Source organism: Lepidochelys kempii, chromosome 13 (assembly GCF_965140265.1).
Source record: "Lepidochelys kempii isolate rLepKem1 chromosome 13, rLepKem1.hap2, whole genome shotgun sequence".
In the NCBI taxonomy this organism is placed as follows: Eukaryota; Metazoa; Chordata; order Testudines; family Cheloniidae; genus Lepidochelys; species Lepidochelys kempii.
The window spans coordinates 4,389,685-4,417,067 of NC_133268.1; the positions used below are offsets into that span (position 1 = coordinate 4,389,685).

Sequence of the window (27,383 nt, forward strand, 5' to 3'; positions counted from 1 at the left end):
GGGGCTTACGGCAGCTTAACAACCTCTCTCTAGGGGGTTAACTCCCTCCCAGTGACGTAGCTAGCATAGGTGCTGCAGCTGGAGCACCCACAGAAAAAAGGTAGTGGGTGCTCAGTACCCACCAGAGCCCCACAGATTAGCTCCTCCCCTCTCCCCCCCAGCATCTCCCACCAGCGGCAATCAGCTGTTCAGTGGCATGCAGGAGGTGCTGGGGGTGGGGAGGAGTGGGGCGGGACAGGAAGAGACGGAGCAGGGGTTTAGGGGAAGGGGTTGCATGGGGCATGTCTTGAGGCAGAGCGGAGGTCAAGCCACCCCCTCCACTGCCTGAACTCAGTGCCTCTACTAGGTTGACCTACATTTTAGGTATAGAGCAGGCCTTGGAGGGGAAGGCATGGTCCAACAGGACTAGCCCTCGCATCCGTCCGCTAGGTCTGGGTTCAGGTCACACCCAGGGCGGCTCGCTTTGCTGCTCCCCCTTTGGCACTGCAGCTCGTGCTGTGGGTCACTTTCTCAGCCACGGAAACTCACCCTCTCTCTCTCTCATTGCATTTGTGCTCACGAGCTTTCGGGCCACCTACGCTTGGAGGTATTTTTAGTGCTAGCTCATCAGGTAGCAGCCCTGCCTCCCAGAACAGCTTTCAAGTGTTGAGATCCTGCGCTCGCCATGTGGGGGGCTGAGTCTGTTTTAATTAGTTGAGGATTTGCGCAAGAATTTGCACTCACTAGTGCAGCTATTTTGAGCTCAAACCCCTCACTGATTTCCACCCTGCTGCCCCCACGCCACCCTCGCGGCTTCCTGCCCACACAACCTTTGCTAAGCCCTTCCAATAAGTACATTCCAGCCTCAGCTGTCAGCTCAAGGGGTGTGCCCCTGTACCAGGGGAGCTGGGCCCTTTCCCTGCAGAGCAGCAGGGCTGGGCTGATCGAATCTCTCCTGCTGGCGTTACTCGGAACCTGGCCGTCAGGAGGGGAAAATACTGGAGGCTGCTCTGAAATCCTGCAGGAAACTGGCACCGGCTGTTCAGCTGGGCAGGTTTTCTGGCATAATCCATTTATTTTGGCAGGGAGCCCTTCCCGGGAGGGTTACAAAACTCAAGCAGCTTCCTGCAGACAGTCCCCGAGCCCCCTGCTGTGTCACCACTCTGATTCAGTGAGGACAAGCCCGAGGAGGGGACACAGAGAGCAGGCCCGGTCCAGGGAGATCAAGAACCATGGAAGCCAGCGTGTCTGCACTTGGCTGCTCTCAGCCGGGCTGCAGTACGTACCGCGTTCTCCTTCCGGTGTTGGGCTCCCTGCTCCCACAGCGAGGTTGTGCCTTTAGCCCTCCTGCTAGCGTCTGTACTGATAGGAACAGGCAGCCCCTGGAGTTGGAGCCAGCCAGGCAGGCAGGCATTGCTCCTGACCGCTGGCCAGAGCGGCGAGTACCGAGTGAAGCTGCAGCAAGGGCTGGTGCTACAAACATCAGTCCCCACAGACGCGGCTGTTTGCTGTGGAGTGACAGGAAGACAAGGATACAGCGCAACTCACGACTCCCCCAGAGCGCCTCCTTCAACTCGCTGGGACAGCAGGACAGCGCCTGCGACCTCAGCCATGGCCCACCCTTGCCTTTCAGAGCATCTAGCAGTTGCCCTCCTAGTTGCTGTACCGTGTCCCCCAGGACAGAGTGGCGGCGGAGAAGGGATCGGAGCATTTTCAACACGGGCGCCAGATTCAGGGTGATAAAACTCATATTTACAGCTCCTCCTGGGTTTATCTGTGAGCTGCACAGGGATTAGACCCAGTTACCTGCACTGCAGCCAGGCCAGGGGGTTGGGTCTAACTGCCAACAGCTATGCTGCAAGAAAACTGGAGAAAAACTTTATTTTGTTTGTTATAAAAACTCACATAAGTTACATAGGCAAATATTTAAATTAAAATAAATTAACTCCGCTCTAAAGTAGGACAGTCAGCTAGGATTTGCATTTCTTCCTTTTTAAAAAATATGCCCTAGACTTCAAACGCAACAGCTGAAAAAATATCTATGCCCCAGGGGAAATCCCTTTGGAAATGTACAATAGAAGAGTAAGGTGCCGTGCCAAAGCTGCCTTGTCTCCAGGGTGGGGTCTCTTCTTCTGACCCAGGGCAGGAGGGGGTGTTTGCTAAGTGTCCAGGGTGTCGTCGCTCCAGTAAGGGGGGGCGTCGGTCCCGAAGTAGCGATCTCCAAAATTCCCTAGGGCACAGGGGTGGGGAGAGAGAGACATGCACGCACAAGGCATCAATGTGAAGTTACACATGGAGATCGGTGCCGCAGGAATGCCGCACACCCTTAACCCAGCTGGGTGGGAACTATACCCGCTCCCCAAAGAACATGAAGGACGACTGCTCTGCCATCCCATGGGAGAGCCCCCCGGGACAGCCTGCAAGAACAGAGGGGCTGCTGGGCCGCCCACGCACTCTGCTCTCCCACATGGGCATGAGAAGGCCAGGGCAGGGGGCGTCAGTTTCTGTCACTTGCAAAAGGAAGGTGGAGAAGAAATGCTGAATGAGGAGACAGCAGCGGGATCAGAGCAACCTCCTTTATTTCCCCTTCTTAGCGTCACACCCTGTTGGGCGATCGCTGCCGTCAGCCCTTCCCTTCTGATCCCACCAGGCGGGTACTCACCGATGCCGGGGATGATCCGGAAAAGATTGTTCACCTTCTTGTCCACTGCCGTTGTGATGATCTTCACCTGGGGGAAGGCGTAGGCCACCGAGTGGACGCCCATCTCCGCCATCAGCAGGGAGAGAAGGAAGATTTTGTCCTCGGGGACATCGTGATCCTAAGAGAGAGTCGTGGCGTGAGGGTGGAGGAGGGGCCATGTCACTGCTCTGGAGACTCCCCTCCTCCCTATGCACAGACCGCAGCGGTGCAAGGATCTGTACGCCCCTCCTCCCCGTCAGCCCCGACTTGGAGAGAACTCCGCTTTCAGGCCAGTTCAAACCCTTGGCCTCCCACCCTAAAGGGCCAGCACTGTGATTGGGCCTATGCCCCCGGGGACCGAGAGCAGCCCCCTGCCTCATCTCCTTCTCGGAGCTGATCTCCCTGCTGGGCTGGGGACACCGGGAACCAAGTCTCGGGAAGGAGCTGGGGAGGACGTGAATTCAGTTCCTGCAGGGCTTGTCCCCTGGGGCTGCTCCAGGGAAGGGCGACTAGGAGTGTCTGGCCCCGAAGGTCACTGCGGCTTGCACCACGCCAGCCGGCCTCCTTCCTCTTTTCACCGCGGGGCCCAGGTTTAAAGGTACCGGCATTCACTTTGTTTACTTGTTTCAGAGTAACAGCCGTGTTAGTCTGTATTCGCAAAAAGAAAAGGAGGACTTGTGGCACCTTAGAGACTAACCAATTTATTAGAGCATAAGCTTTCGTGAGCTACAGCTCACTTCATCGGATGCTGCAGTTTCCACGATATGCATCTGATGAAGTGAGCTGTAGCTCACGAAAGCTCATGCTCTAATAAATTGGTTAGCCTCTAAGGTGCCACAAGTCCTCCTTTTCTTTTTGTTTACTTGGACTCCGGGATTTGGCATCAGAGAGCTGGGCTGGACCCGCCCCCCTCCCCAAGTTCCCAGCACCCCCAGGGCTGCTCTGGGGTTTCCCCCTCTGAACGGAGACGGGCCCCCGCCGTCCTTCCTTACCAGCAACACTCTCACCGCCATCATGGCCGCCGCCCCCGTGGAGACGGTGCAGTCCATCAAGATCACGTGATCTTCACGAATGTCCTTCGGCAACCTCAGGTAGTGGAGCTGGGCAAGGGACAGGCCAGAGCGGGATTTGGGAAATGCGGGCGGGAAAGTGCCCTCAGAACAGCTCTGCTCACATCTCCCTTACCTGGGCGGGGGATGAGCCACCTGCCGCAGGGAGACAGCGGAGCCCACTTACCCTGTTGCTGGCAGGATTAATGGGCTGGGCTGAATCAGGTACAGGCTGCCGGCCCGGTACCAGACCCTTTGTTTATGAGGCAGTTGCTGCTAAAAGGCTAGCCGGGCAAGCCCCGAGGCAAAGGGCTGGTGCTTACCAGACGGGGATGAACACTTAGTGAAGAGGATACATTTAAAAAGCCCCAATGACCTTGGTCTGATTTTTTTAATGGCGAGTGCACCGAACCATGCGCAGTTCTGTGCCTCACTGGCACGCCCAGGCCACACTCAGCTGTGGCCGGTGTATGTGCATCTGACTAGACGTCTACCCAGTCACTGCACGTGCAACTGTGTGTGTATTTTTGCACAGCCGATTGTGAACGCTTCCAGACCACGGGACATACCCTATGGGTTCGCCTGAAGCCAGACATTTTGGACCTCAATGACCGATGCTTATTAAATATGAAAGCCAGTTACCAACCGGCCACCTGCTGACGAGACCTGCTGTGTCCAGCAGGAACGAATGAACCGATTGCAATTACTAGGCATGTGGCAGCGTTCGGGATCCCTGCAACAGAGACTCGGCTGCTGCGAATGGTCAGGGGGCGCAAGGCACCCTCGACTCTGAGGACCAAGCCCTTTACCTCTGGCTCTCCAGTGTTGCTGTTAGTCTGGATGAGGATGGTGCCGATTCGGACATCCTTGCACACGGCTCGGAGTGCCGGCTCCATAGTCTCTCCTGCTCTCAGGATAGACACACCTGTGATCTGCAACAGAGTGGGGATGAAGTGGCCATGCGGGGTCCCTCAAATGCTCCTACGCCAGTGTTCTCTGGTCTCCAAAGGACCTAGACCTAGCACGGATCTACAGCAATTTTGGATCCAGAGGCTCAAAGCACTTCACAGCCACAGGTAAGTTCATTAGCTGCTCTTGATCTATGGGCTGTGCGCAGAACACAAGCCCCAGGCCTGGTCCCCTGCTCCTGTTTGCCCAGGCCAGCAATGGGACTGAACCATGCACAGCCACGTGGGAACCACATCTCCTCCAGAAGTGACAGGGGGTTAGGCAGCTAGCTCCTCCCAGCTCCCATCCAGACTCCAACAAGACACAGCTGCCTCCCCAACAGGATACATGGGAGGATGAGAAGAGGAGCGATTTGGCGCACACACCTAATTAGTGCTACTGAAGGGCCTGACCTGACTAGTCACTGCTGTGAGGATCCCCTGGTCTCTACAGCCCAGCAGAAAGCCAGCTGCCCCCTGGAGCAGACCCAGCTATTCCAGATGCTGAGGAGGGGCCCATTAAGTCCGGGGGACTCTTCCCGTTGACTTCAATGGGCATAGGATCTGGCCCCAGTGTGTGCAATTGAATCCAGCCTTTCCCTTCCCCTTACCTGCTTCCCACTGTAGGATCTCCCCTCGTAGTCCTCTCCCTGAGGGGTCTGGACGGTGCAGCTCTAGAAAGATCACAGCACAGACTTTAACACGGGCTCAGACCGCCGGCGCACCGGAGCCATGGCACAAAAGCCACAGGCTGGTGCACCGTGGACACAGTCATGGAGCCAGGGGAGGTGCTTGAGCCCTGGACACTAGCCGCGCAAGCCAGAGATGGCCCCTTACTCAGGGGCAGGGGTTTAGCTGCCTTAGAAACACGGCTGCACCAGCACTGTGATCTCTGCTCCCAAAGCCGAGCGCTGGACGTGCCCTTGTGCTATACAGTTACCCACCCCACAGCAGCAGTGATGGTGGAGACATGCCCTGCAGACACCTTTTCCCCCAGGAAGAACAGGAGTACTTGTGGCACCTTAGAGACTAACCAATTTATTTGAGCATAAGCTTTCGTGAGCTACAGCTCACTTCATCGGATGCATGCAGTGGAAAATACAGTGGGGAGATTTTATATACACAGAGAACATGAAACGATGGGTGTTACCATACAGATTGTAACGAGAGTGATCACGTAAGACGAGCTATTACCAGCAGGAGACAGAGAGAAAACAAAAATCCTTTTGTAGTGATAATCAAGGTGGGCCATTTCCAGCAGTTGACAAGACCATGTGAGGAACAGGAGAGGGGGAAAAATAAACATGGGGAAATAGCTTTACTTTGTGTAATCACAGAACCACCGACACATCCACTCCCAGTCTTTATTCAAGCCTAAGTTAATGGTGTCCAGTTTGTAAATTAATTAACGTAAACCTAAAAGTGGCAATTCTTCAACAAAAAAACTTCAAAAACAGACTCCAAAGAGAGACTGCTGAATTGGAATTAATTTGCAAACTGGACACCATTAATTTAGGCTTGAATAAAGACTAGGAGTGGATGTGTCATTACACAAAGTAAAACTATTTCCCCTTGTTTATTTTCCCCCCCTCTCCTGTTCCTCACATGGTCTTGTCAACTGCTGGAAATGGCCCACCTTGATTATCACTACAAAAGGTTTTTTGTTTTCTCTCTGTCTCCTGCTGGTAATAGCTCGTCTTACGTCTTACGTGATCACTCTCGTTACAGTCTGTATGGTAACACCCATCGTTTCATGTTCTCTGTGTATATAAAATCTTCCCACTGTATTTTCCACTGCATGCATCCGATGAAGTGAGCTGTAGCTCACGAAAGCTTATGCTCAAATAAATTGGTTAGTCTCTAAGGTGCCACAAGTACTCCTTTTCTTTTTGCGGATACAGACTAACACGGCTGCTACTTTGAAACCTTTTCCCCCAGGGAGGAGATGAGAACAAGACATGTGACAGCTGTCAGTCACACTGCTCACTGCACCGCTGGAAAGCATGTAGACACTACGGGGATGAGTGTGGTAATAAGAACGCATATACAACAGAACAGGGTCCCATCCCTCATGATCACTGCTGTCTGACCTAGGAGAATCATTTCTTTTTAGCCTTTTCCATGAGGGCAAGTCACAGAGAAGTAGGGAAGGCTCCACGGGGCAAACGCAGACCTCTCCTTGTCCCCCCAGACTTGGATCAGAAAGGAGAGAACAATGGGCTTTCCCCTCCATCCCCTTGTTTCCTGTACATACCTGGAAAGGCAGAAATGACAACGCGTGCTCAATCAGCAGCCGCATCAGCCTCTTGGAGTAGAAAATGAACTCGTCTCGGCTGGTCTCCTTGTTTCTAAGGGGGAGGGGAGAAAGGCACGTCCGTCAATGAGAACTCTCCATGAGTTGCTGACTGTGAGTCAGGGGCTGCCTTAAGGGTGAGGCAAGGTCGTGCAGGAAGAAAAAGGTGGACCAGATACACATGGCAGGTTCCTCAGTCTCCTCCCAGGTCGAGGCAGCTGATATCATCACAGGCCTTCCACCAGGGGGATCCAGCCGAGGACCCTGAACGTCACCAGGCCCCTTTACCGGGAATTGCGTCGTCCTGTCCCACCCCAGGTTGCAGGTTTGTTGCTGGGACATAGGCACTTTTGCAAAGGGAGCGCCGAGGTGGAGCAATCGCTGTCCCAGGGCTCCAGGGTTCTAATCCTAACTCTGCCGTGATCTTGCTGTGGGCCTTTGGGCAGGTCTCTTACCTCTCTATGCCTCCGTTTCTCTGTCTGTACAGCAGGGACGGTACCCAGCTTTTGGGGTGATGGCAGGATTAGCTGTTCACAGCTGAGCAGGGCAGCCAGCATGCAGACGCTCAGAGTTAGGGGTTGACATTATCCTATTTTAAATGGATGATTCTAGGAAATGGGTGAGAACTGCCCAGCCCCGACTAGGGTCTCTGGCCCAGGGCAGGATTTCATCTCTTGGGGGAGTGGGAGATGTCAAACACCCAGACCAAGGTTGGATGATGCCAAAGGCCCCCAAGCCCTTAGCCTCACCCACTCCAAACGCAAGGTGGCGTGCTTACCGGATGATGGTGTGCATGCCGCGTACTTGTGGGGTACTCTTCAGCACGCTGAGAGTCCGAGGAAGGGGATGGCACTGGTGGGCAGAGGCCAGCGCTGCCCTGGAGACCAACACAACACCACAGCTAGGTGAGCGCTTGTTTACATGCATAAACACTCATCCAGCCAAACTCCAAGGGCAGCACCCAAGGCCTGCAGTCCAGGGGGAGGAAGACACCCAAAGGTGACAAGGGGGTTGTTGACACTAATGAGAAGCCACGTCTAGAATCCCGGAGCCTTTGCATCCCACCAGCCCCCACGACAGCTGGGATGTTAAGGCTCCAACTGGCTGCACAAACATATTTACCATCCAGGACGTGCCATCTACTGTAACTGACCAGTCATGTTAGGAGAGAGAAAGCTTCTCCGAAAAATAGATCACACTCCCGCAGCTCACGGGTCTCATTTGCTTTCTTTGCTCTAATTCAGTGGATGGATCCTTCAGTCAATGAATGAGGAAGGGACAGCTAGGAGTAAGGTATCTCAAATTTAACCCCATAAAAGGTGCCTCTCTCAGAGCAAATATTTTCTGGTACATCATCAGAAACAGGGTACTTGGTCAGCATGTCCCACACTCATGCACCGGCTGACAGCTTTGATCCCTTGAGATTAACTGCACCCCTTGGGATGCACGACTGTTCTAGGAAGGGTTTGGTGTGGGAGCTCTGGTCCATTCATAGACAGTCACATCGTTACAAAATTAGGAATAGCCTCAAGATGCTTTATAGCTGGACAGGCCTGGCGACTGGAATGACTCATCTCTGGATGACAAATCAATTAACATGGCTGAGTGCAATGCCTATTCCTGGATCAAGGAAATGCCATTGATAATGGGTTCCCATTAGCTTGCCTCTCTTTGTTTGAAAGATGTAGTAAGGTCTGGCTGGAAAGGATGAACCAATCAGCCTTGCACGTGAGGAACGCAGGACTCGGACAGCTGTACATTGGATCACACACAAAAATGACTGCCACCGGTTCGGGAACATATTGGGGGAAGGAAAAGATAAAAGCACCAGCCAAGTACAGATTTAGTAGAGAACCACCCTGGTTAATTAATGCAACACACACAAGCAAGCCAGGAGGACGAAGATGACTAGGTAGGGATTTAGGAAGAGGGGCATGGTGATCAGATTCCTCCATCTACCCAGTCATCCTTTGGCCTTGGCTAAAACAAATGCAAATCAAGACATGAGCGAAGCCCGTTGAGCCTTTGAGGGTTTCGTGCTTATTCCACTAGCTCCAGTTTTGACTGTTAAAAAACAAAGAGATGTTTCTTTACGGAAGCAGATGCTTTCTGTGCCCATGTCACCAGGGCTGTGGATGGCCTGTGACCATTCTGCATGTGTGGGCATGCAGGGATCCCACCCTGATGCATCAGCTGATTACACAGAAAGGCTGCAATAGGTTTGGGGATATGTGCACATGTGTGTGTGTGTGGGGGGGGGTTTCCACTCCCCAGATAGAGGGTAGAAATTTCAATGGCAGGAACCAAGCTGGGAAAGGGCATTTGTGAAATACTTTGAGGGGAAAGCTGAATACACCCCCACCAAGGGCGGAGAGACAAATGGGGTACATGGGGTGCACTCAGTTCTAGGGGGAGGCTTTGCAAGAGCGTTATCCAAAGTGCCGCCCCGGCACCACTTGTGCTCTGAAGTAAGACGAACCCCTCAAAGCCTCGGGGGCAGATGGTCAGCAAAACAAGCTGCACTCGGTTAGCGAGGAAGACCCCCTGGTTAGTCTCCCTGGCACCCCACTTGTGTCCCATCCCTCCCCATGCCCACAGCGAGGCTTCGCCAGCAGCAAGAGGCTGCTATGCTCCTGCAGGTCCCCTCCTTGTGCCGCTGCTCCAGGCTTCTGCAGGGCAGTCTAACCCCAGCCTCACTAGAGGCCCTCACTCTTCATAAGGACCCAATCCTGCAGCCACTTTACCTGGGGAATGGCTGCAGGATCGGGCCCACCAACAGGTTTTGACTTGGTCCACACTGGCCCGAGAGGGGGAGAATTGTGTGTGTGTGGGGGGGGGAGGGGGCAGGAGGGTCGAGGGGGATAAAAACAAAAAAAAGGAGAAATCATCAAAGAAACCAGCTGGAGCCAACATTCCTTGTCACAAAACAAGAGCAATGGGCTTGGGGCATCTCCAGCATGCCCCCCTACTGGGAGAACGGGCTGCCGCCCCCACAGCGCTGCTGGGGCAGGGGTAATGGTGCCCTGCTTTTACACAGCACCTGGATCTCAAAGCACGTCACAGCCAGACCCGAAACACGGGGCTCTACGCACCCGCCGCCCGGGGCGGGAACGAGGCAGTTCTGTGGCAGGGCCCAGCAACAGCAGATAAGGGCAGCAGATCCAACTGCAGGGCACCTACAGGAGACGGAAAACTCCCAGAGGTGGCATTTGAACAGGCCACTAGGACAAGCGACCTCACTCCCCGTGACGCGTCCCAGGGGCTCCTCAGAGAACTCCCCCGGGGGCAGACCCTGAGCTTCGCCTCTCTGCGGAAAGACAGGGCTGGCAGCAGTGCAGTGCTCAAGGCTGGCAAACCTACTGGACAAGAGCCAGCAGTAACGGCTCCAGGGCAGAGCAGTCCACTTTTTCTTGTTAGGCCTGGCAGAGGATTCACCAATACCCCTGCCATCTGCGGGTCCTTTTACACCTACGTGCCACAAGCCAGGGAATTGCACCTTAAGGCTACGCCCCCCGCCCCCGAGGATGGTGCGCTGGCCTCAACTCGGCCTTTGCAGACTCATTGGGACCCAGGCCTTAAAGCGAGGAGTGTGGTCAGCACCATCACAAGCCACAAACCGAACGGCCCTGTGGGTTGCAAAGGCCCTCCGAGGTCACGGCTCTCTGCTGCCCAAGCCCTTGTATCCGATCCAAGTGCTGGTCACCGCCGCCCTCCAGCTCCCCGCCCCCACGCACACCGTGGTACGTCACTGTGTGCCACACCAGAGAGAGGATCAGCCCATGTTGTCTTCTCCAGCACCTACACAAAACACCAAGACACGGTCCCTGGATGCCACAACCAGGCATAACGCAACCAGGAACACCCCTCCTACACCACCGAGCTGTGAACAGGCCCGGGGGAACCTGTCATTTTGTCACCTATGTTTCCATTTGTTCCTGAAATGCTTGCACTTTGCTTTCCAGGCTGTGACAGCAGAGGAGCCCCTTGGGGTGCCTGCAGTCCTATACCACTCTGTGGGGTGAGAGGCAGACCAGGGATTAGTTGCTGTGGATCTCAGGGCAAACAATCCCCCAAAGCAATGGTGGGACTAGACACCTCATGCTCTGGGGAACTCTCCAGATTCAGCAGAGGGGAAGGATGGTCCAGTGGTTGGAGCAATAACCTAGGGCTGGAGAGAAAGTCAAGTCCCCGCTCCGCCACAGACGTCCTGCAAGACCATGGGCAAGTCACTTAGCCTCTCTGTGCCTCAGGTCCCCATCTGTAAAACGGAGATAATAGCACTGCCCGGTCTCCCAGGGGTGTTCTAAAGATAAATACATTAATGACTAGGAGGTGCCCAGATACTATAGCAATGTGGCCATATAGGTACCCAAAACAGATACCTTCGTAGTCTAATTCTCAGGACGATCTGATCTGGAGAAGAGGTACTGAGGGGAGAGAGGGTTCCTTTTGGTTCAGCTTAAAGAACATCACCCTTGTAGGAACCTGCACATGCTCCCTCTTGGTGGACCCCCACGTTCAGCATGCAGCCCTGGCTCACCCGCCGTCACCCCACAGCTCCCATGATTAGTATCAAAATCAAAACACTGCAAGCGTTCCTCACATATCCCAGCGTAGCTTCCTCTGTTCACCAGATGGGAGGGATGTTCAGGGAGTGACAAAGCAGGAAATACAACAAGGGTTTAAGGGGGGGGGAGGAAAAAGCATTTCAATTAGTCAAAGAACCAGGGGGATGAGGGGAGCCATGATCCGTATTAACTTCAAGCAGTACCAGTTGGATTCGATCAACGGCTGAGCCATCAGGGAGAGATCCCTCGGCAACCGTCTTTTCCACTGAACCTGTGTTTGCTTAACAGATTGTCTTAGAGGTGCCACCCTCTGCTGGACAGTCTCCCAGGGGCCCCACCCAGCACTCACACCAACCTAGCGCAGGGGAAAAATGACAGTGTTATGTCCCCTGTGCATTCAATGGAGCAAGGCCCCAGTCCCAGCCATGGCCTTGGCAGAGAAGCGTGATGTCACAAATGCCGGACGGGCAGGAGTCTGTTGTGCCTTCCACGACTTGCACACCTTGCTCCTGCTGACACTAACAGGAGTTGGTGTCTATGGCTCCGTCCCTGACTCTGCTGCATGGAGGAGAGACCAGACCCCTCATCCAGGACTCCATGCATTCCCACGATCAGAGAGAGGAGCCTTCATTTACTCCAAGATCCCAGCAACTGGGAAAGCTGGGGAAGGACACACACTGATGGCCAAGCATGCAGCTGGGCCTCAAAAAGTGCACGGTTGGCACATGCAAACAGGCACAAGATGTGCCCACCGACCTGCTTGCCAGGCCCACGTGGGGACACAAACACTCACACTTGGGTGGCAGGTGCCTCTTGATAGAGGCCCAGTTAAAGATTTGGCCTGGGATCCACAGCCCAGGCTCCTCTCCCAGTGGAATGGGAGTGTAGTTGAGTACAATCCATGTTTGCACACACACGGCAAGAGCACTTTATGTTCTGCAGAGAGACACTGGCAATCCGGCCCGCTGAACAGAACTCGGCGTGGACCCTACCAGGGGATCGCAAACGGGGCAGCGAGAACAGCTCGGCAGCTTGCACAGCCAACCTGACAGGGACAAGAGCTCATGCTCTCTCTGGACCCTGCGCTGGAGAATGGCGGACAGATCAGGCTTAGGGGGCCTGCAGGAGTTTGTCCCTCTTTGCTGTCTTGGCTCTCAGCCATCCTGTGGGTGAGGCAGGTGAGCAGAATTTCCTCTCCCCGCTTCGCTGTGGCTGACCAGCAATGGAACATTCAGCCAAGCCACCATGAGCAGGTCGAGAAAATGTCTCAGGTTGGAAACTTATTTCCCTCCCCAGAACGAAAGCTTCAAAGGGGGGCGGGGGGGGGAGGGAGAAATGAAAGCAAAAGAAATATGGGGGTGACCGTCTCTCAGAAAGGCACGGTGAATACCACCAGCTCTTTGCTGTACATGCAATCAGACAGGAAGCAGACAAGAGACAGCCAGCTACAAAGAAGCTAATGTAGGTAAGGCATTTCAAACACGTACGGCAGCTGGCTTTTAACGGCTGACATTTCAAACAAGGACTACTACACCGTGCCACGGCTTGATATTTAAAGACAATTGGCAAAGGGCACATGGAGGTGATCTAGACCTGGGGACGGGAAGTATCGATTGGCAACGGTGAATTCATCTTCGACAACACCCGTTTCTAGAAGCAAGTCCAGTTCTCAAACAGCGTGGCGGAAGGAAAAAAAAAATGGATCAAGACATCACTGAGAGCATCATACTTCGATACAAGCAAGCAGACTCCGGGGTCTGCTCTGCCAAGGAAGGGTGTGTGTCTGTTCCTACTGGTGTTAAGGGGAACTGCACGCGTGGGTGTACAGCGCCTGGATGGCTCAGTGTGTTGCAGTTTCAGACAGGAAACGTGCGTCTGGGTGTGAAACTGAAAAGTCGAATGTCCAGCGATTATTACAATTTTCTTTAAATGAGTGAGAATTTGGATGCATCAGCAACTAACTCTGTTACCATCCAGTTAGAGGTATCAACAGTTCATCCTGGTAATTTACCCTGTCATTACAACTGGGCTTAGAATCAGCTCACCTCCATAATACTTAAAAAGTTCCATTGACGAAGTGCTAGAGAGGGGCCAAAGCAATGGAGTTTGGATCTGGATTCCTACCGAAATTTACCTACAGTTTGTGTGGAAGGTAGGTTAGCCCGGGCCCAGATCCGACATCTGGGTTTTTCTCTACCAGTTACAGATTATGCATAGCTTCACCAACACAGCATTTGAAAGGCACTGACATTAGAATGGGGGATTTTGGTATTCATTATAAGCCATTAAGAACTGAGGCTGTGGAGTTCGGTTAGTTGGAAGGCCCAATTTTTTTCAGGCATGTTTCACTTTTGTTGCATGTCCCCATCTATCAGCCCTGATCTGCTACCTAACACACAGCTGCCCCTGGGTGGACGGGGCGCTGGAGACAGCTGACTTAATAAAAACCTTTGGGTTTCATGAGTTTAAACCAATGTTTGCAGGCATGTTCCAACTCCGGACCTTCATTTTTTTCAAACTTTTACCAGAAAGGAAGCCTTGATTGAAATACACGATAAGGATTCTGAGGTTACCCAAGTGTTGTAGTTGTACTTATTTGTGCAATTAAAGTGGTACAGCACTAAACTCTCCATTACACAATCAGCACCATTTTATTAGATTTGTTGATTTTCAAGATGCATGAAGAAAAGGCAAAATCAAGACGACGAATAGTACTTTTTGGATTTCAGAATAATATCAGCTTGGGGGCAAAAATCAGCCTGTTACAAATTAGACATTTGTAACTGAAACATTTTCATGGTTGTGTCACTATATCCCGCCTCCCGACCCTCCAAACACTTACGTACATGAGCACAGGTACCCGTAGGAGTAGAGTTACTCACACGTATAGATGTTTGCCACATTAGGCCCCGACATTGTTAAAAGTGAAATTTTAACCATCCAATTTACTTGCTTGAAAATAACTAGCTTTGGGAAAAAAACAGAAGCTTTTCTATTCATCTGAGGGTTTGTAAAAGCTTTTTTATGCCAAATGTAAACTTCAGGCCTACCTGAGTTACGTGTCTCTTTAAACAAAGATATACATCTAAGTGGAAATGCATTTTTAGAAATGCATCTTTTCGCCTCCCACAAAAATAGCTGAAATCTTAGCTGAATGCCTAATGGAAGTGAAAAAGCAGAAGCACCATCTACACGCTGATATTGTAAGGGTAGCTAAATAGGTGTCTACTCTGTATATACACCTGGAGCTACTAGGCAATCGTATCTCCCACTATATTTTTGGCAAATCCTGAAATTATTTCCATAGAACTTGTCCTCCTGGACCAAAGCGTGTGTGTTACCACTCAGAATCAGTCGAGTTCCCTTTGGGCGCTATGACCCCTGTGCTTTAGTCTCCTGCTCCCCGAGGCTGCCTGAATTCTCAAGGAACTTCATTTAAACGTGAGGAGGGTTCAGCTTAAATTTCCTTTGGGTTACGAACACAAGGCCTCGGTTTTCCTATGCTTTTCCAGCGGCCGCTGCTCAGAAGAAGAATTCTCCAAACCACTTTTCACATTAGTTGAAGAAAAAAAAATTCTGGTAAAAAATACCAAACTCTTTCCCATTCTGCAAGTCATCAGCCTTGTGAATGTCTCTGATTCACCGAAGAACAAGTTAGGCCTGGATCCAACGTCAATGGGAGTTGGATTGGGTACGCAGTCAGGTCAGATGTTGGCCATATAAACTGCAGGTACCTTCACTTTCTATATATGCCCAGTGCTTAAAATATTGCCCTCCTGGCTGTACCTGAGCACAAAGGGTGAGATGAGCTCTACGGGTCTGAGCTCTAGGAGGAAGTTACTGGATTCTGATAGAGACAGTGCAGCCCAAGCAGTGCCTGGCATTGGAAATGCCTCAGGTCACGCAGACAGGACAGAGTCATGAGGGTCTTACCTGACACTGAGTTCACGCTGCAGCAGTAACACAAAGACACAACGCAACCGGCATTAAGCATTGTCAAGCCCACGGGCGTTTAGAGACAAAAAAAAAAAAAAAAAAAAAAAAAGGGAAAAATAGGAATATTTTCCTGCGTTCACAGTTAGTCTTTCTCCCTCTGCCCCCCAATAAACCCCTCCCACGCCTCAAAACTTAGCATCCACAGGTTCTCCCAAACCAGCAGCCTGGGAAGGACCCACATTTCTCACCTGCTGTGAGATTTAGCTGAAAGAAAGTTTTGCTCTAATTTGCTTTTCCTGAGGCCTGTTCCTGGAAGCAGTAGCTATCTCATCTCCATGGAAACCGGCCAGGTCTCGGACCCCAGTTATGAGTCAGTTCAGAGACTGCAAAACCAGTTTCCATCTTGCGTTAGATACCAGTTATTCTTCTGATATGACATCAGCGTTTCATACTTATACAAGAAAACAGCTCCTATGGCTGGGTAGCAAGATGAAACTTGGCTTTCACAATCTCTAGACCTGCCCTTATTTCAACACTACAAATAGGGCTGTTTGCAGGAAAATACAGGGACCCCTTTTTAACTAGGAGAGGAGACATTTTTGGAGGGGCACACTCTAGGCAAGTGCTAACGTATAGGAGCAATGTCTCCTATATGGACTTGCTGGCCTGTGTGGTATTGCATGCAGTCTCATGCATGCAATACCAGGCAGCCAGATGGCTGTAGCCGAGTGGGAGCTTAGAAAGGCCAACTGGAGTGGAGAATTTTACTTCCAAGTGCATCTGACTTGTGTGCGCATTCGCCCTTCTGGAACTCTGCCCTGAGCAGAAGGGGAGCGTAGCTATCTTGAAAAGCAAACAGATTCCAATGGCAAAATCAAAGTGCAAAGAGACCCCTCCCCCTGCCCCCAGCATATCCCCGAGTTAACATACAAAAGCTATATAGACCTGAATGTTGTGGCCCTGAGATCACCAGTCTGCCCTTAATCTTTCCAGGGAAACCAGGAACTGCAGCCCACAGCGTATGGTACACAACCTCATCCGCTGATCTGACACCCCCCGTGAGTGCTCAGACGTAACCCACCCTCCAGAGCAGTTACAGTCCAGTTACGGGATTCAAGATTTGTGAAAACTAGAGATGGCTGAGGAAGTAGCAATCTGGATCCACCTTCGAGCTGGTTCAGACTAGTATTCAGGTGTGAGGCTGAATTGTGGTATTTGGGTTGGCTGCTGCTGAAAGGTCTCCGCTCCCAGGGGGCAGACCTCAGCCGTTTTCGCAAGGCTTCAACCAATGTGGGGGAGCGCGTCTGAACCGGATTTGAAAAACTGGCCTGTTCTGAGAGTTGTTCAGAGCCAGAAACCCAACGGCTGTGCGTGCTTGGAGTGCAGGAACTGGTTGAAGAGAAGGGGCCAGAGCAATGCACTGGAGGGAGAAGTCAGGGCCCGGTTTGTGCTTAACTCCCTGGGGCTGCTGAGTTTCCTAGGCCTGCAGTTAGGAATACTGTACCGGGGATGAGGCAAGTACAGTGGATTATGCTTACCAGCAAACTCTCAGTTCCCAGCAAGAAGTTGCTATTATCGAAGAGCTCCCAGTAAGGTACAGGCACGTTCCCGGGTCTGCAGGCACGGAAGGAAGCACTGGGATGTGCCAAGCCTGGGCCCAGGGCCAGGGCAGGGTGCAGCCCAGAGAACGCAGGGAGAGGTGCCATGCAGCTCTGCAGGCCCCCAGCTCCCTTGTGCAAAGCGCCAGCATCCAGGCTGCAGCCCTCTGCCTTCAGCTTGTCGCATGCCACTGTACAGAGGCAGGCTCAGCAGCAGTGGGCACATGGATGCACAGCTTGCCTTGCCCAGCTCCCAGCCAGTGCGGTGGCGGAGGGAAGAGGGAAGACTTGCCTGGTTGAGAAGAGGGAGGCTGGAGAGGAGTTTACTTAGGAGGTCAGGAATCTTGTATCATCGCCCCGCTGCTCTCACATGCAAATCCCAAGCCAAATGATACCCCGCTAGGTGCTGGATGCTGTCACTAGCCACGCCACTGCCCCCGGCTCTCCCCAGGCGGTTAGCACCCGTATTGCCACCTCCCTGAGGCAAGGCTCTGAACTGGAGCTTCACAGCGCAGCCCTTACCTCTTCCAGCTGGCTGTGGACATGCTGGACGATCAGGTCAATGGCCACGGTGTTCCCGCTACCTTCAGTGCGCCAAGAACAAGAGAGAGACAGGGTGAGTTCCAGGGACTCGGCGTCAAGTCAGCACCATCCTCTCTGCTGCCTGCGATTCTGAAACACGGGAACGCTGGGTCCCTGCCTTCCCAGACCCAAACCATAACCCACAAAACGGTCACTCTGCTCCCTGCTGGTTAATCTAGTGGCAGGCCCAGGCAGTCACCCGGGGTGAACTGAGGCAGACTCACCGACGTAACCAAAAACCACTCCCCACACGGCAGCACCGTTAGCTCCTTAGCAAGGGTTTGGCACAGCCAGCCAGCTCACCCTGGTGCCAACACGTGCCCACAGAGAGTTGCCAGGCCAATTAATTTTGATTGGGAGCCATCAAGAGCAGGGGCTGTAGGGTCATTCAATGCCCTAGTTGTCTGCCGCAGTTGGCATTGATGCCAGCAGGAGGGCAGAAGGGAACAGCCAGAGGCCAGAGCAGAGGGAGGAGGTGCGGGAGCTGGCGTTCGGACTCCTCTGCTAAGAGACAACGAGGCATGGGATTTCTCAGTGAGCCAACGTAACGAACGAGGAAAGAGGCCGGCCGGAAGCGAGCTGTGCCGGGTACCTCGGGGCACCACGATGTCGGCCAGCCGCATGGTGGGCTGGATGTACTGGTCGAAGGCAGGCTTGACAAACTTGTTGTACTGTTTGATGACCCCCTCAATGTCCCGACCGCGCTCGCCGATGTCCCTGCGCAGGCGACGCACCAGCCGGATGTCCGAGTCCGTGTCGACAAATATCTTCATGTCGAGCAGCTGAAAGGAGGCAGAACACGCACACAGCCCAGGTGGAGCGTCACTCGTGCCGGACCCCTCCCGCTGCGCTGCCTTGAGGGCGCGCTCTCGCTGCGCCAGCTAGCAGGGAGGGGAAACCGCGGGTGGAGCCCTGCCCGGTCAAGCCAGGGAGAGGAAGGGGAGCTCTCCCTCTGCGGTTAGCCGTTCCCCGATCCCCCTGTTGCTGTCGCAGAGCTGAGGGCCCGGTTCAAGCCCCTTGAAGGGAGCTGGAAAATCACCCATTGGGAAGTCACCAGGGTCCAAGCAGCCTTGGAAATCACAGCAGGGGAACTAAGATATGTCAGGGCAGCGCTTGGAGTTCTGCTGCACAAGCCTGCATCATCGTGACAGAGAAACAGTCCCCCAACTCCAGCCTCACCCGGCAGAAGGGAATTCATCACAATCTCCTCTTCTAGTGTGCGTTTCCCCTACAGCTCAACGGGACCATCGGCGGGAGATTGTAATTTACCTGGTAGCGAGGGTCTGCCACTGAAAAGGGGCCCATACAGCCAGAGCCAGTAATGGGTACAGGCACGAGAAGTTTGGTTCAAAGATCCATCAATGGGGGAGGGAAATTTTATGCCTATTGTCACCCTTCTTTTGACACCAGGGTCAGCACTCTGCTGAGCAACAGCAGATATCAGGGCCTTGCAGCTCAGCTTCCCACTGGTATCAAAGACGTGGTGTCTGAGTATATGTGTAACTTATACATATAGACCAGTCCTGGAACAGAGGCGGTCAGCCAGCACGCAGGGAGCAACTCTGCCTCAAAAGCTGATCTCAAACTGCTGCTTATACAACTCCCTCTCCAAGGACCACTTCCTCGATGCAGAACTGGGCAGAACAAAAAGAACACCACCACCGTGTACGTCTTCCCAAGACTAAGCATTTGCGTGCACACTAAGAAAAATATCGTGGAAGACTATGTGTAACAGTGTCACCTAGTGACACTTGCCCTACTAACATTAAATATATTTAGGCTTGGCAGAATTTGATTTTTTTGGTATAATTTCCCCGGGTACTATTGATGTTTATTTTTAAGCTTTATTTTTATCCATTTAAATTTTCACAGTTGCAGGAATGTATGGAGGGGTCAGACTAATTATTTAATGACAGCAGATGTTGAGATTCAAAAAGTTAAAGTTTTATAACTATTAAACATGAACTGTCAACATCACATGTCAAACATCCAAGGTAAAAATCCTTAAATCAAACTCTTATAAGTTCTCAGGAAGCATTTTTCTTACTTTATCTAGCTGTAAATTTCAATGATCATTGCTGGGAATATTTATTTTGTGTGTGTGTGTGGTGAAATCGATGTTTACTGAAAAAAATCTTATTCTTCCAAGCCTAAATCTATCCCTAACCTAATGGAATGAACGGGTGACAGCCTCTACATTGCAAAATCTGAATATAGCCCTCCCTCCAATGCACCTTCAGAGACACCCATGAAGCCACTAGAAATCCAGGTCAACTGAGACACTGTAGTTCCCGAGCTGGGAGCCCAGTCAGGATGGGCCAACTTTTCATTCTCCAGGCAAAGGTCCAGTCCATAGTCTGCCTGTGGAACTCATTGCCACAAGAGGTCAGAGAGTCCAATATAGCAGCTGATTCTGTTTTTAAAGGGCTGGATAAACTTGTGCCCAACATCAGGATCAGTAAGGTGGGGGAAGGGATAATCCAAGCTAAACTTCAGGGACGCACTGCTCATCATGGGTCAGGAGGGAATTCTATCTATCCAGGTTCTTATTGGATCCTATCAGCATAGCCTCTGAGTGCCCTCCCCGTCTCCTCTGTACACAGCATTGCATGACTCGCTAGGGCTCCTTCATGTCCTGCAAAGAGTCAGGGAACGGCCATTTCCAGAGACAGGACATTAGGCTTTATGGGCCTTAGGTCTGATCTATTGCATCTGAGCCAACGCAGCCTTAATCAGCCACTTCCTGTATCTCAGCAAGTGCAATTCACACATCTATTCTCATGCCCGCGAGATCCATTCTGTTCTAAAACTCACTTGTACTAGTAGATCCCACTCTTTTGCCAGGGCGCTATTTCCTAAGCTCAACTTTAAAAGGATGCGGAGGAGATTCGAGTGGCTAGTGACAATGGCAGAGACCTATTAGGATGTGCCAGAATGTAACTCGTGGGCACTGGCTGGCTAATGCTGGAAGTGGGCCAAACACAGCAGGTCGCCCATGGCGGCTCCAAGTCACAGCGCTGCCTTTAAGTAGGAAAAGCAAGAACAATCTCTCTCCCCCCCCCCCAGGAAATACTCCTCTGGGGCTACATCTACACTTGGAGATAGGGGTGCGATTTCCAGCTCATGCAGACATGTTCCTGCTAGCTCCCATGAGCTAGCATGCTAAAAATAGAAGCGTAACCATGGCAGTGAGTAGTGGCATGGACTAGCCATAAACCTGCCTGACCCCCATGGGTATGTTCTTGGGTAGGCTAACTACCCCACAGGCCATTCTCTGATGCCTGTTCTAATCCAGCTATGCTGTCTGTAACATGCTAGCTTGATGAGAGCTAGGGCGGCTTTGTGAGCTGGGAATCACATCCCTCGCTCCAAGTGAGATTCACGCAGCTGACCACTGGATGTCATTATTGCTCCAGACGAGCAGATCACGAAAGTGCATTGAACAATAAAGCAAAGCTTCTAGATGAAAGCAGGCAGACACATTCGGGTTTGTACACAGCTTGGCCTCTCATGTTACATTTTTCAAGTATTGCGTTAGGGCTCATAAAAAAAAAGGAACTTGCAGCCCTGGCAAGGATCAGATAAGCTTGCAGTTGCTGGACCAGCTCATCCTAGCAAACGGACTGCAATGTGTAGAGATTACAGAGACTAGGAGAATAGAATTGTGCCAGATTTAGTGGTGTTTTTGTGCAGTGGACAATTGCCACCAGGAATTAGATTGTAACCACTAAACTCATTACACCTGGTACCAAATCACCAGCCTCCACATCTCTACAGATGGGTTAGAGCATTAGCCTGTGTTTCTCCCAACGTCCTTCCACTTGGCTTTGTAATTGTTAGCAGCTGAAGCCCATTGAGATCCTACAGTAAACTCCTACAGCAATCAGGAATACATCTGCTGAAAGCATCCATCTCCCTGGCCCTAGACATCAGAGACCATTAGGGGGAAGATTCCATCTTTCCTTCCTCTCCCCGCATGCACGTGGATGGAGAGCAGGAGGTGGGGAGGCGTACAGCAAGGAATGCTCCCCGACAGCTCCTACTTTCCCAGCCAGGACGCAAGACGAAGCCGTGAGACCCTCTTGGCTTTGCCTCTGCAGCCCATCATCCTTCTAAAGGACCCTTTCTCACCTCCAGGAGCTCCTTGTCCGCAAAAGCCATGATGCCTTCAAAGATAATCACATTGGCGCCGTACAGTGTTTTCTGGGAGGAAACGGAAGGACATTGGTCAAACCCAATGCAGTTAGTAAGAGAACGAGAGGAGAAAAATACTCCACCGGAGGGAGAGATGATAAAGGAGCATGAAGTTCAGCACAACAGGAAGGGTTTGAATGCCCTGGGAATCCGGGGTCAATTAAGGCCCCATTGCTGGGCCCCAACGAGTGGGTGCTGGAAAAGTGCTGCTGGGACACTGGACATGACAAGGGCACCCCCCTTACAGTAGAAACGGCGATGGAAAAGACCAACCTATGAACGATACCAGAGGGTCCAGCCCCTTAAGAGACACCATCCCCAGAGAGAGGATGCGTCAGATAAAGGGAGCACCACCTGGTCTCCCACATGTTTCCAGGCAAGAGACGAGGCTGCTGTGTTTCTTTTAAATTGATCTTCAAGCCAAAGAAGGAAGGAAAGTGCTCAGCCTGACTGGGGATTGAACAAGCCCATTACGGAAGAGGCCTCTTCTATACTGCTTATGAATACCAGTCTCAAGATGGGTGCTTCCCCTAGAGAGACTGTCTTTTCATTTCTCCTTCCCCGCGCTGGGAAATCTCACCCACTCAGAGCCTTTCCATGTAAAATCTCTGCCCCCCTCCCTCAAGACTGTATGCTGCAGATACCATCCCCTCTGCAAGGAGGTCTGAATCGAATTCCCTTCAGACCTTCTCTGTGCTATTCCTCACATCGACGGCCGGGGTCAGTGTTGCATAATCTACAGCTCTCCCTACTGTAACCAACCGAGAGACAAGTGCTCACACACACCTGCTCCTGTCCCTGGGCAGCTGGGACCAGAGACCTGCTCTGTCGGCTTCAAAACCATGGGCTTCTACCACTTGAGTTAATGGGGAACTCCCTTTGCTGCCAGTAGCAGTAGATCCTTTATCTTTTGTTTGTCAGCCACTAGATGACAGCATTGCTCCCTCCCTTATACACACCAAGCCAGCCCATTCGCGGAGAGCACACTGCCACTCCTGGGTTCCTACCAAGCCAGGCACCAGAAACAGACACCATACGTCCCACACGGCAACGTGACCACTAGGCTGGGATCTTGGGTTTTCAATCTATGGTGTTTGAAAGGGATGGGACTTTTAGTCTGAAGATGCAGGTGCATTATCCCTCTTCCCATCTCAGAATAGCCCCCCCACCCCCAGCACACGAATCACCCCTCACCCCCAGGCCCCATCAGTCCCTTTGTGTCCTCGTACCCATTCCTTCTTCCGGCTATGGGTGGTGAAGTCGTAGATGGGGATCGTTACGCTCTTGCCTTGCTTGAGTTTCTTCAGGGTGGAGATGATCAAGTCAAAGTCGAAGGCGTCGGGGTGGTCAAAGTTGAAGTCGTTGCTGGCCGCCTGCTCCTGCTGCTGTTTGGTGAGCACCTACCCGAGACAGGAGAGGGAGCTGCAGGGTTCATTGTACGCCGTCAAAACAGAGAGCGCCGCAGCCTGGGAAGCCTCAGCCAGGAGCCACGTGGGCTGCGCTATGGACAGTGCATGAGAGAGCAGGACGAAGGCCAAACTGTGAAGAATTGCCCTAGAGCCAGGGATTCCCTGGGTCTCCTACCCTGACAGGCAGAAGCAGAGTGGCTTGGTGGCCCGTACCGCGGGGTGTGGGCTGCAGCTGACGAGACCCTAGCCCTTTTATTTCTAGGGAAGGGGGACGATGGCCCCGTGGTTAGGGTTTCATCCCAGGGCTGGCCCTTTCTGAGAGTCTGGCTGCACGGGGCTTGGGCAAATGGGGGAGAGGGCAGCTCCCCAGACATTGACCCCTCCCCCTGAGGCTGGGAGCAATGGGGGCAGGAATGAGGGAGTGCAGAGCTTCCTGCAACTCGGGGGAGGTTCCCGGAGGTGGGTCTGACCTGGCCCTGGGAGTGGCCCATGCAGGGGAAGAGGAAGTCCTTTTCCCTCTCCAGCCCAGCCAGGACTAGCAGCTGGAGGCCGGTGTATAGCAGGGGCCCCCAGCTCCAGGCCCAGCACTCGGGGGTTGAAAGGGCCTTGGGGCAGGCTGTGTGTGTGACCACAGCGCCCCCCTGACCACGGCACCCACCTATAAGGCTGGCCCTGTGGCTCTCAAGAGATGTGGGTTCAAATCCTTGCTCTGCCACAGCCCTCCCTAACGGAGGACAGAGGCGCAGATAGACTGAGTGCCTTCCTCACCCATCAGCCAAGGTCAAGTTTCTCTGTGCCTCAGTTTCCCACGTGTAAAACAGGGATGACAGCAATTCCTTACCTCACAGGGCTTTATGAATCTTTAATGCATTAAAAACAGAGAGACGCTTGGGTCCTACAGCAGTGGGGGTTCAATCGAAACAACGCTTTTCATTAACATTAGAGAGCTTGTGTCATTCAGCTAACACAGCTCAGTCCCGACCACGTTAGTCCAGCCTGGTCCCCTGGTAACCGAGACAGAGGCCTAATGCAGGCGGGATTTGTGCAAGACAGAACCATGTCACTGGCGCATCGCTCCTGATGCAGCCAGGCCACAGACACACACTCGAAAGAGCCGCCTGCCTCCCCCTGACCTGTTCTACCGAGTGTGCCGGCACGCCCCATTCAGCAGGATGGGGAGGTCTCCGGAGGGGACAAACACCTGAGCCGGCTGTGGGCTAAGGAGCTGGCAGCGGCTCACCTTGTAGAAAGAGTCCATGGAGAGCAGGACCACCCAGGGGACATCTAGAGCTTCGATGATCATTCTGGCCACGGTGGTCTTTCCAGAAGCACTGCCCCCTCCCAAGCCTGATGGGGGGGAGAGACAGAGAGAGACGAATGAAGCAAACGTACCAGCAGCCCGACCTTCCAAGCTCAGTTAACGCTGGCAGATCTCGCTGGGCTGCACTTGACAAACGAATGATTCCGTCATTACAAGTAACTGGGGATGGCGAAGGCCCTTCAGCCTAGAATCACTGGGTTAGGAGGAGAGCCAGCATTCGAACCAGCCCGGAGAGAGTCCTGGTATCGGTCACACACGGCAGTAAAAAATAAACTCCTCCCACAAGCACGAGGTGCAAACAGGGGGACATTGCTGAGAGAGAGAGCGAGCCCCACCCCTCCTCTGCCCTGGCTATTTGGAGCATCAGCTCATGAGGGCATCGCTCGTTATGTGTACACACAGCAGCCAAAGGCAGGAGACCCTTATCTCAGTGGGATCTTTGGGCACCACCGTAATACAAACAGATACATCCAATGCACCAATGTCTGTCTCTCCGCAACAGACTGGGGGGGGGGTGTCCCCCAAGTTCTAGGGTGCGTACGCAGGGGGTCACTCTGTAACCATGGTGACTGGTAGGACTGCAGATCCGCCCCACTCCCCTGCAATCCTGTATTTATAGATTCCAAAGCCAGAAGGGACCATGGGGATCATCTAGTCCAGGGGCGGGCAAACTTTTTGGCCTGAGGGCCGTGACGGGTTTCTGAAATTGTATGGAGGGCCGGTTAGGGGAGGCTGAGCCTCTGCAAACAGCCAGGCATGGCCCAGCCCCCACCTGATCCCCCCGACAGCCCCCCGAGGACCCCTGCCCCATCCACCACCACCCCCTGCTCTCGGTCCCCTGACCACCCTGCAACCCCCCGCCCCTAACTGCTCCATCCAACCGCCCCCCATCCAACCCCCCCTCCCTTGACTTACCCCTCCCCCGGGACCCCTGCCCCATCCAACCACCCCTTCTCCCTGACCGCCCCCAGACCCCTCGCCCCTAACTGCTCCCTGCCCCTAACTGCCCCCCACCACCCCATTCAACCCCCTCTCTCCTACCTGTCTGCCCCCCCGGAACCCCTGCCCCCATCCAACCACCCCTTCTCCCTGTCCCCTGACCACCCCCCTGCCACCCCATCCAACCCCTCCTCTCCTTCCTGACTGCCCTCCGGGACCCTTGCCCCCATTTAACCCCCATTCCCTGCCCTCTGACCTCCCCGACCCCTATCCACGCCCCTGACAACCCCCCAAACTCCTCTGCCCTCTATCCAAGCCCCCCACCCCCTTACCGCGCTGCCTGGAGCACTGATGGCTGGCAGCGTGGCTGCACCAGGACAGGCAGCCAGGGCAGGCTGGGCTCTGCAACCCCGCCGCCCAGAGCATTGCGCCACGTGGTGGCACGGGAGGGGGGACAGCCTCCCGGGCCAGGAGCTCAGGAGCCGGGCAGGATGGTCCCGCGGACTGGATGTGGCCCGTAGTTTGCTCACCTCTGGTCTAGTCTGACCTCCCGTGGAACACGGGCCAGAGCATAATTCCTAGAGCATTGTAGCTTTCAGCTGCCCACGGAGAAAGACAAGGACCCTAAGGGAGAAGTCACTAAGACAGACTAATCAGAGCCCCCCCTCAGTTTGAGAAGTGTGGGGGCCCAAGCTTGGGAACCAAGCTGGAGTCTCTGGCATGGTAGCGAGGTGTGCTAGTGAGGCGGGAGCCATCTCAGAGAGATGCACTGTTGCAAAGGACCCTATGCCAAGCTCAAACCAAGATCCTTGCTATGGCGGCTGCGAGGGACAGCAAGACCTGAAGGGACACACGCCACACCAGCCCTCAGCAAAGAGCCTCTGAAGCCACCCTCTGGCCGTTAATGCCTGAGAGGCCTGCGCTCGGAAAGCTCCCAGCACATGCCTTACCGATGACAAAGGCCTCTTTGGACTGCGTCCCGTGCTCGTTGTACCATGGCGGCCGCCCGGCTGTGTAGATCGTCCTTTTGCTCGTCCGCAGCAGGGGCGGCTCGGATTTGCACTGGCTGGTGGTCCTTTTCCGGGGCGGCCTTGCAGCACCCACCGCAGGGTACAGTCTGTCTAAGGATTCCGCTCCACTGGTGCTAGGAGACGGGAAGAAGAAGAAGAAGAAGAAACCTGGTCATCTGGGGCAACATTCGCAGCGGGGGCCCCCTGATCTGTGAGGGCATCCCCTCGAGAGGCTGAAACTGACGCATTGACTTGAAAAGAGGCCAGAGGGATTAACGATAAACCGTGTTCTCCTGAACTCACCCAGGGGAAGGAACACAGCTGGGTTAATGATGAACCCTCCTCTCTCAGCCACCGTGTGATCTCCACAGTGGATTCTGCGGCAGTTCTTCGCATTGCCAGTGGGATGGAACAGACCAGAGGAGGGCCCTGCCCAAAGCACTGCATTAACCCACTGCCTACAGGGCGCTCCTGGGTCTGACAGGCTTGGGAAACAGGCTATCTGGTAACAGGAAATTGCCCCAAGTTCTGGCCCTGACTAGTGCCATCAGCAGCAAGCTGCTGTTCGGGGTAAGTGTCTCTAGTGGATAGAGGGGCCTGGAGCTCAAGACCCCTGGACTCTCTTCCTGGCTGTGCCAGGCTTCTTGTGTGACCTCAGGCCAGTCGCTCAACCATTACATGCCTCAGTTTGCCCATGTGAAAAAACTTGCCTGCTTGTACCTCACCCAGGGTGCAGAGGGAAGTTTGGTGGTGAAAGCTTCTGAGATCCTCCCCAGTGAAGGGGCTACACAAGCACATAGCATTGGTAAGTGCCATGATGGAGACATTCTCCTCTCGAAAGCTCTCTCAGCAAGCAGTGAATTCTGTGTTATCCATGT

The 27,383-nt window shown here is 53.3% G+C and overlaps 1 protein-coding gene across 5 annotated transcripts in view; it reads right to left on the reverse strand.

Annotated features, from left to right (window-relative positions):
- Positions 1–1,843: 1,843 nt before the first annotated feature.
- UCKL1 (uridine-cytidine kinase 1 like 1) overlaps positions 1,844–27,383 on the reverse strand; it is a 41,351-nt gene continuing 15,811 nt past the window's right edge. For 2 of the 5 annotated variants that reach the window (XM_073308949.1, XM_073308951.1), the window contains exons 2-15: positions 26,446–26,639; positions 24,476–24,582; positions 23,056–23,226; positions 21,764–21,835; positions 18,225–18,414; positions 17,573–17,634; positions 11,552–11,571; positions 7,727–7,825; positions 6,910–7,003; positions 5,267–5,329; positions 4,518–4,640; positions 3,652–3,759; positions 2,642–2,798; positions 1,844–2,209 (exon numbers count right to left, since the gene is read on the reverse strand). In XM_073308949.1, the coding sequence (XP_073165050.1) occupies positions 2,139–2,209; positions 2,642–2,798; positions 3,652–3,759; positions 4,518–4,640; positions 5,267–5,329; positions 6,910–7,003; positions 7,727–7,825; positions 11,552–11,571; positions 17,573–17,634; positions 18,225–18,414; positions 21,764–21,835; positions 23,056–23,226; positions 24,476–24,582; positions 26,446–26,639 (1,531 nt within the window). In that variant the 3' untranslated portion in view covers positions 1,844–2,138. Of the gene's footprint in view, positions 2,210–2,641; positions 2,799–3,651; positions 3,760–4,517; positions 4,641–5,266; positions 5,330–6,909; positions 7,004–7,726; positions 7,826–11,551; positions 11,572–15,449; positions 15,467–17,572; positions 17,635–18,224; positions 18,415–21,763; positions 21,836–23,055; positions 23,227–24,475; positions 24,583–26,445; positions 26,640–27,383 lie in introns of all 5 variants that reach the window. The other 3 variants (XM_073308950.1, XM_073308952.1, XM_073308953.1) reach the window with 2 other exon arrangements.